This window comes from Embiotoca jacksoni, unplaced genomic scaffold (assembly GCF_022577435.1).
Source record: "Embiotoca jacksoni isolate LCO1_2020_lvr unplaced genomic scaffold, fEmbJac1.0.p SCAF_8, whole genome shotgun sequence".
NCBI classification, from domain to species: domain Eukaryota; kingdom Metazoa; phylum Chordata; class Actinopteri; family Embiotocidae; genus Embiotoca; species Embiotoca jacksoni.
The window spans coordinates 19,187,030-19,196,772 of NW_027185436.1; the positions used below are offsets into that span (position 1 = coordinate 19,187,030).

Consider the following 9,743-nt stretch of genomic DNA (forward strand, 5'->3'; position numbering starts at 1 on the left):
TTTGCTGCTGCTGTCTAAGGCGCTCTCCCTCAATACCAATTTCAAAAACTGTTGTCCCTTTTGTCACTTGGAAATTATGGGCAAATAAGGTCTAGCTTGAAAAATACAAAAAAATGTCCTCCTGCTGGACATCACTTAACAGCACTGCAGGACAGCATTAACATAGAAATTAATTTATTACGAGATGTGAAACCAAATGACATATTAAAGACAAATTTATGACATGCTCAAACAAACCAAATCAATAACTGGGACTTGTGAGGAAAATGCATTTCATGCCTTTGACAGACCATTATTCACTGGCTTAGAGCAAAGCAGATATTTTCTTGAATAATGATAAATAATAATAATAATAAAGATCAGTCTCTAATCAGGTCAGCTTAAATCTCTGCTCGTCTGCTCTGACAGCTCACCTCGACAAATCCAGCTTCGGTGCAGTGTGGTTCTGTTTGATCTCTGTCTGCATGACAATAACAAAAGACCGCAGATGACCACAAAAAAACACCAATGAATTGGTGAGAGCAAGTTGGAAGCATTTAATTGAAATCCAGTTTGAGGTGCCAATCTATCATGTTGCATCATTTCACTCAGAAAAGGGAAGTAAAAAGCTGACATCTTGAGAGAAAGCCATGAGAGCAGAATTAAACGTTGTTTTTCTTGCTTTTGTATTTTTCTTTTCCTCTAGAGGAAAATAAGTCAGATGGTTGAGGCAGAGGCATTAGTTCTTTGGAAATATATTAGCGCAAGTCTTTTGAAATATCTCATAACATTAGCCTCCATTACAAAGTGTGTCAGAGACCTCATGAGGAATATCTATTTCTTCTCGATGGTACTACAAATGCGCTCATCTCCAGTCAAAAAGGAACATTATGTATTGCAAGATGAGAACAGAGCTTTCAAGTAAATTGAGCTATGCCAGTAATCCCCATAATCTTCATACAGTTAACAGCAGTGCACTGATAAAGCACAGATCCTGAACATACCCTTAAAAGCGGAGAAATAATGAGTCACATGCTACACGTGATTTCCTTTGATTCATGTCAACCTTGATGACTGCTGCTCCTGAAGCATTGCTTAATGTCATCAGGCTGTGCTCACTCAAATAATCTACCCCATTTCCCAGAGAGATAGTTAACCACTGATATGTTCAGAGAAATGCCATAATCCATGCTCAATCTAATTTCCTCCAATATTCACTTATTTATGATTGCACACGATTTGTGCAAGAATTAGTGAAGATGATTAATACAGTTAGTGAACACTTCCCCAATCTGAATTCCTATTGACCACATAGTTCAGACTAATTGCAGAAATGACAGGGATATGTGAAGTGGTGACAATATTTCTCTCACAATAACAATGTCAGTCACATCACTGCTGAACACTGCAAACGGAGAAGCAACAAAAAACACTGTTTTACCTGAGCGTGAAGTTTATCAGCTGAGCGGAGCTAGCCATGAGTATGTAGAAAGTGGCGATGTCGGTCTTCTTCAGAGGTTTGGAGGACGTCCGTATGACGATGGCGTTGCCAAGCTTGAGCCGTGAAAGCGTCGCCATTCCTTTAGGCACCTGCAGGAGACGTACGCTGCCAATCCTCTGCATGGGAGTGACCGGAACATACTCGGCCTGCTGCTGTGGACCACCCCAACGACTTCCCTCCACAGAGTTGCACTTCCCATTGACTTTGGGCCGAGCCTGGTAGTAAAGCTCCACGGGGTTTCCAGCGGATGGATCCTGCCTCTCCCTGCTGGTGCCCTCTGACCCCGGAGCAAACCAGCCGGGCGCAGGAGCCAGCTCAGCCATGCAGGTTCCTCTCTCTCCTCCAATGGCACAGGAACCTCTCACCTCCTGGGTTTGCCAAAAGGCATACACTGTCACACATGGTAGCTCATCCACAGCTGCTTCCACGCGGCTCCAGTCCCTCCCTGCAACATAGAAGAGGACCCGCACTTTGGGCTTGGAGGAGAAAACCCGAGGAGTCAGCACGAAGGCCTGGATTTTCCAATTAAAGGTGAAGACCTCTGGGGCGTTAAAGAGCTGCACAGACTGGACCAGATCTCGAGGCACAAGCTTCTCTGTGGACATAGTACCGTAGCTGGCGTTGACAGCTGGCTGGCGGCTGGCTCTTAAAATAACAAAGGGCTGCGTGTTACTCTGCATGCTGGAGTTCCTCATGAATTCCTGCCCAGCCTCCTTCAGAAACAGGTAGTCAGCATCATACACCTCGTAGTTGACCGGCAAGAAGACAGGGAAAGGCACTGGGCTCTTACTGTAAGTCACTTCTTTACTGCTCAAATCTGTAACATAAAAATAGAAAATTACATTCAGCTTGTTGTCATAGAACCGTCTGACAACCACATTTCTAAGCAATTTTATTTGACATAAAAACAGAACTGTAGAAATGAATTCTCCTCTACATTTTAGAGTGAAATACTCTTGAGCATAAAAGTCAGCCAAGGCCAACTGATCAGCTGAGTGGGGCATCAAAGTATTACACTAAATGTTCTCTCAGCTTAACCTTAAAATATCTGTAACACAGTACATATGTGAAATAATGTAAATTACTATCAGAGAAGCTTAAAAGAGTGTTTTAGTTTCTGAGGCACCAACTTCTGTTACGAAGCAGCTGTTGAACTCTGTTGCTTTGTGACAACATTGTCGGCCCCTTTTTAAACTGAGGGCATCAAATACTGGCGTTTTGTCAGAGCCATTGGCGTCATAAAAATGAGTGGTTGGATGGAACAATTACAGGACTTGAACTTGGGAAACCAGCCTTCAAGTCCTTAAAAGACAAAAGCTATTGGTAATTTTCTTGAGTAAAGTAAGTATTTTACATTCGACATGTAACATATTTAGTTTGCATAATGTACATACAGTAACTTGCATGACAGATGTACCAATACTTACATAAAATGACTTACTTTAACACAAACATGAGATTTTCTTACCAAGTTTAACCCGAACCAAATAGATTTGGTGCCCAAACCTAAAAAAAATTGGTCTCTTTCTATCAAACCATGTAGTTTTTGGTGCCTCAACCATGAGGCCTTCTGTGTGTAAGAGACACCAGCGAGCTGGTAAAAAATGGCAGTATTTGATGCCCCGGGAAGAGAATGAGTTAAAGTTATTGGGGTGGTGAAGGGGGGTTTGAATCTTATTTCTTAATTTGTAAAAAAGCAAAGCCTTTCCCAGGATAATATTTTCTTTGAACGCTGCTCTGAAAAAAACACAAGAAATGTCTCATAACTGGTAAAACATGTTTAATCATGTACCCCAATCTAAATGTTAGCACCTTGATGGAACTCCAAATGAGCACCTCAGATTTGCACATAATGAAAACCCTTATACAACGACAGAACAGTTATACTGGGTATATTATAAAGTGCACCTTAATGGAACATGGAACAAATATTGAACTTTGCCTAAATGTTAACTACATTTGCAAAAGAAGTCTGAAATAAGATGTGTATTTAGGAAGAGAAAAGAAAGTCAGCTCAACCTACTGTCAGTTAAAATAAAAATATGCTGCCCTTTTGCTGAACCCGATGTCCACCTCTTATAAATTTTTAATACACTATCTTAATAATATCCAGGTAGCTAATATTGTCATAGGAAGGTTTCAAAATGACTACTTAATTTTCCATGGAAATTACTGTTTAGAATCTGTTTGCTACAGAAATGTGGTGTGATTTAAAGTATTAATTTTTCTTTAAAAATATTGCATTTCATGTAGGAATGAATATTCAAGTGCTCCAGTTTCATTTCTCTCATGGATGATCTGCCTTCCCTAGGCGCAAGGTTGAAATCAGCCATCAAAAATTGGGATTAAAATGGCTTTTCAGATTGTCATCAGGCAGAGCCTCCACACGAAAAAATACTAAGTGCAAAATTGATGAAAATATTAAGGTAACAAAAAGTAGCAGTACATCTGAAAAATGTTATATTACTCAGTAAGATATACTGTATATTGAAGAAGCAGATGTTTTGTGTCATGCAGTATACATTTACAAGGATTACAGGCTGACTGTTAAATACTAACTAGTGTGTAGAATGACCTTTGTATGTCAGCGAGTAAAACCAAACCAACAACATGAATATGCTCTGATCTGCTTTAAAAGCTTGACAGTAGGGTGTTTGGCTCAGTGGGAGTGAGGAGAGGTGGCGGTCACCCAGCCATCATGTGTCCTCAATAAAATGTCCATTTTTATAGAATTATGAAGATTATGGCAGCTGACCTGAGTGTGCACTGTTTATGTGGTGGCTAATTGCCCAACTTGGTGAATTAAGGACAAAAAACGCTGATGTTTACTCTGGAGATTATAACAAAATGGATGCACTAAGTATGGTATTGCATAGTGAAAACAGCTTTAGCAGCAAATCATCCCAAAATCGGCAATGTCTTAGAAAAGAGATCATGTCAAGACCTTTAGACTTGTGTGAGACAGATTTGTGAAATAATATCAAAATATGCCACATACAGTGTGGTTTGTCTCTGAATTATTAATTGTTATTGATCCAGCGAGGAAGGTTTAAAGCTTTTCTATGTCAAAATCGGTCGTCACGTCCCTCGGGGCGGCAGGCATTTGATGGATCTGTCTATCATGGTCTCGTCTGCTTTTCATCCCCAGTCATCCAGCCCGGCAAAGAGCCTGTCAAGATGGTCTGACAGTTCACACAGCAATGACTGTACTGTACATGTCACAATCATGTCAACCCGGCAGCCCTCAAAGGAAGACAACAAAATCTATTTTTTCCCCTCCCTTCCGCACAGAAAAGCGTGTCGGGCATGTTCACTGAGTGGACAACACACTGCATGAGGCAGAGGCTGCAGCCGGGATCTGGGCTTGTCCTGGCTTAGCCAACCAGTGGCCACAGTGACAGATGTGCTGTTTAATACCAGAGCTGGCGGCAGCTGCGGTTGGAGTGAATATGAACTGGCTCACTCTCTCCAGGAGGGAGCATGCACCACCTCTGTAGCAACAAAGTACTTCACATGGAAGCCCATCCCTTTATGGCTCAGTTTGATGGGCCATTTGTGCCCCTTTTGTTATTTTACATGCTTTTAGTTTGGCACACATTTATGCACAATCTATGTGTAGATATGGTAGCACACTTTGCAGGCTATGTCTGTTCATGGCAGGCCAAGAGATGTAGCCTTCTCCTTTGCCAATCTTTTAGATATTTAACAAGCAGCCAATGTAAGTAAAAACTTGTATCATGATTGAGAGTCCTGCCCTCAACTGATAAACATGAGAGCAAATCTGCAGCACCAGCTGTTCCTCATTTTGAAGACCCTGAGCTTCTCGTGCTCCTTGGCTGAGTCAGAAAGCATCAGCGTTGCCATGCAGATGCTCCAACTGCCTCTAAAAGCCAATTCTCCTGGAGACAAAACATGTTTAGTACCTTGAACCAATTCTTCATTTAATTTAACAGAAGACTCACTCCATGCCAGCACCTTTTTCTTAAATAAATCTTTGTTCATCCCTATCTTTGTCCAAATGAAAATGCTCCCTGTATGAAAGTAGTTTTACAAATTGTTTTAACACATCATTTGAGACTTACACCTCATCCCAAAATAAATACACGGCTATTTAAGATCGAGCTTTTCACCAGCAGCCAGAGCTGTACTGTCATGCATTAAAATGGAAGTGAAAAGTTCTCAGGATACTTAAACTTGAAAGTTTAGTACTATAACTTGATATTTGCTCCACGGTGCTTGTAAGCAACTACAAAGTTGACCTTTTTAAGGACTTGAGGCTTTGTTTATTCAAGACATGTTTCTTTCAAATATTGTTCCCCATCACCGGTTTTATTAAAAACACTGTTGTTTCTAATGAGCTACATTTTCCACTGCAGTTTGTCTTATGGCTCCATATTCAATTCTTTTCATTGGCATGATGGCTAACTGCTTTTCAGTGTGTTTGGCTTTTAGCATTATTTTCTCAAATGTAATCAATCTTTGTATTATTCTATTAAAATGCACAAAGCCTGAGCAACCGTGGTGAATTCTAATGTGCACTAATGGCTTTTACCATATGTGCAAAACAGCTTGCAGAAGTGAGTCGATTCCCAGTAGCATCACAAGGCGACATTGGATGTGTCTGTGTTGGAATTAGTTATTGAAAGATTAAAAGATGTATTTCAAAGTTTCTCCTTCATGCTGCTGTTAAAGGCTTTTGATCAAACATTGGTTAGATATGTAGCAACATGCTGATTATAAGCACTTTAAAATACAAAAGTGTTGGTAATGGCTCAGCTGCTAATGGCGCTAACTATGACCAATAGCAGAGAACACTTTCTTAATCTAATGTTAGCACTGCGTATTTTTATCTTTTGATTGGTAGACCTTCCCCATGCATACAGTTCACTGGAGGACACCGTGGCAGTGTTGCGTTTTGCTTTGCCTGGACATGAACAGCTTGTCTGAGGAGGTCAGGGATGGTTGGATGGAACAAACACAGGACTTTCACCCAGGAGACATTGTTTGAATTTCTGATGACGTCAACTTGGTTACTGACATAATTCAACGTATTGAAGTCAAGTAACATACATTAAATAGCTTACATGACGTATGTAACATTACTTTGTAAAATTACCCAAACCCATGATCTTTTCCTTAACCAACTTAACCAAACTGATACTGTGTCAAATCTAACCCAAATCACAATCTTTTCGTAACCCTAACAATGTGTTTTTTGGTGCCTAAGCTACATGTGCGTGTTTTTCAAAGCGTGACACTGACACTGTATCCTGTAGTGGACTGATGGGCGTATTACACAGTTTGGTGTGATAACCAGATTGGCTTTAATCGCTCTCATTATAATCTGACAATTTGCCAACGGATAGGTCCTTAAATACAAAGATTTGTACTGATGTTTTCTGTGAGGCACTTAGGAGTCCACTTGGGAGATAAACAGCAGCGTAAACAACAGACTGGTCAGAGAAAAGAAAAGCTTTTTGTATGTTCATGAATTATTATTTTTTTAAGTTTCAGAAAGTTAACATTCCTTATATCATTGTGGTTAATTATCAAAGAGCATCTAGAAAGTGGGATAAACCTTCAACCAAAAAAATCTGGAAGACATAGTATGCGTCAGAAACACAAGTGCTATAATGTGGTGTCTTTTACAGGGAGCTAATTAGAGTATTATGGTCCATATTAAACGAAAAGTCACAAAGATCTAAGTTTGCTTTGTTGTTACAATGTCTACGTAAAATGCATTAAATTTAACCAAAAATGATTTTAAAAATAGTGTTCAAAACTTCTCACTGGTAGTGTATTTACAGCATGTTTTGTGGTCAATATTCTCTTGCCCACTTTGTTTACTATCGCTATGTCTCAGTGAATCATGATCAGACAACCATAAAGCTGCAAAAAGAACTGACCAAAGGCACTTTGCAGAATACAAGTTAGACTGCAAGACTTCTTATCAGTCAGATCTCCTATTGTAGTCAATATAGTCTTTATAGCACCATATTGTTATCTTACATGCTTTATTAAATGCTTTACAATGTATAAACATACAGATCTGATGCACTATTTATCATATAGCATGCAATGCTCTGAAGTGCTTGGGGACAGAGCGGAGAAGATAAGGAAAGACAAGGCGAGGGCGAAAGAGACAGAGAGAGGAAGGCTTAAGATTATGCAGGGATTACTTCTATATGTCAAATAAGACTCTTTAAGCTACTTTAAAAATCTGTTTTATCACTGTATCTTAGTTTTTTGTCATCTTATTATACCCACAAATCAGCCAGCCTGCATTCCCTAGCAATGGCCATTTAAGAGGCAGTTATTGGCTTTACAGCAAATGCCTTTGTGATGTGCCTTTTTCTCCTTTTTCATTACCAAGTTGGGAATTTAGATTGTCTGCTTCTTGTTTGCCTTGCTGTGTGTGAAAATGGGGTTTCTCAGGTGGTATCCGAGCAGACATCCATAAGGGAAAGTAATACCTCCCCACGAGGAGTAAAGTACTGAGCATTGAAGCATGGCTCAAGTTGTAATATAAACCCATCAAGTTATTTTACTCCTCACTGATTTCATCCTAAATGTTTAATATCCTACTCACTGCTGTGACACCCCCTCCACCGCAAGTAAGACACATATGCTCATGTTGAGCCCACTGGAATGCTGTACTACTATGGAGTAAAATGAGAGCATTTAATTATTATTTAGACTTTTAGAGAATTTTTACTGGTGGAATGGCATTGCTGGCAGAAGGCCCACCTCCCATCAGTAACATGCACAACGTGAGGAGTTCAGTCTAGCTCATTTGTTTTCAGCTGTTATCGTGATATACAGTGTGGACCCTGTGCAAGTCTAATCAAGAGGTTGTAGATGAATTCATTGCACTTTGGCATGCGCTGGTCTTTAAGTCATTCCTCAGGAGTTGGCTACTCAGATTTAGAAACGTCAAAACAAGCGCAATCACCCCCAGATCACTTACCTTGAGTGACAACTCCTGCGATTGTTGCAAAGACTAACTGTAAGATCCTCCAGCTTTGCCAATAAAGGCTCATTTTGGCACTCAGTGCGGCTCGCTGTTCCAGGCAGGTTCCCAGTGTCCGTGTGGTCGGCTTCTGTTTCAGCACAGTATGGAGCGGATCGTTTCATCCATTCCTGCAGTTCGCGTACTTAACATAATCACACCTGTGGGAGTGTAAATTGTAGTGTAGTCCGTGTTGCGGGTGACATGGACCGCGCATCGAGATTTGTTCACCGGCAGCTCCCCGGCTGTGCGTAAAAGTTGTGCGTAACGACCCTGGAGATATATCTCCTAAAGGCTTTGTGACCGGTCAGACGAAACTGTTTGGCAGATAATTCCCTGTTTGGATCAATATTACCCTTCTCAACGAATTATCTCAGCAAGTCGTTCAGATTGAGTCGTTCTCCCAGACTGCTGCTGCGGCTGGGACTCTGCGGTGTTAAACGGCTGTTTGCAGATCACTGACTGTCTTGTGCGCAATCCTCAGGGCACTAAACTCATCATCTGTCACTGTTCTTCCCTTCGGGAAGCCACGTCCAGTACGCAGATGGTAGGATTAACCCTGCGTTTGGTTTCAATGTAATGGCAGAAGAAATTATCAAATTTGACGTTTTTGACTTAATCTGCGTCATTGTATGTCAACCCAGAGTCTATATATATACATATTTATATATATATATATATATATATATATATATATAGTGTAGGCTACTTCCATTAAGGATAATTAATTCCCAGATCTAATCAGTGAAACTGGCATCAAACACATATAAAATTGTGTTTGTTGGAAACAATAAAATTGTACTACTTATATGACAATGATGTCATTTGTGTTTGAAGGGATGTTGGTTCTCTTTTAATAACGGTTATTTTCTACTGAGAGTTTTGTTCAACATTGGCTCGTTGACGTTTTCATCATTAGAATTTTTTTTTGGAGTATCAGTTATTATGAAATGTAAATGCACTGACTGCATCCCGAAGTCGTATGGAAAAGTAACTCCATGACGCAATTTCACAAAATTTTCTGCTCATGTTCAACCTTTTTTAACAGTGGAAAAGTTCATTATTTTTCACCTATAATCGGAGACGATTTTCGACACGGAGACTCCAGATATTGCCACCTTGATTGCTGGAGTGCTGATAATAATCGCAATTTAAATCCAACCAGGTTAAAGCAGGAAAGTTGGGACATGATTGCATCACACTTTAGTCATTATTATAATTCATTCAAAATGTAGTGATTGACTAAAGAGAAAC

The 9,743-nt window shown here is 40.1% G+C and overlaps 1 protein-coding gene across 1 annotated transcript in view; it reads right to left on the minus strand.

Moving 5' to 3' along the window:
• Positions 1 to 8,909, minus strand: part of LOC138191937 (transmembrane protein 132D) — a 31,928-nt gene extending 23,019 nt beyond the window's left edge. Inside the window, exons 1-2 of the mRNA XM_069139037.1 lie at positions 8,448 to 8,909; positions 1,421 to 2,297 (exon numbers count right to left, since the gene is read on the minus strand). Coding sequence (XP_068995138.1) covers positions 1,421 to 2,297; positions 8,448 to 8,520 — 950 coding nt within the window. The 5' untranslated portion in view covers positions 8,521 to 8,909. The remainder of the gene's footprint in view (positions 1 to 1,420; positions 2,298 to 8,447) is intronic.
• Positions 8,910 to 9,743: the final 834 nt, after the last annotated feature.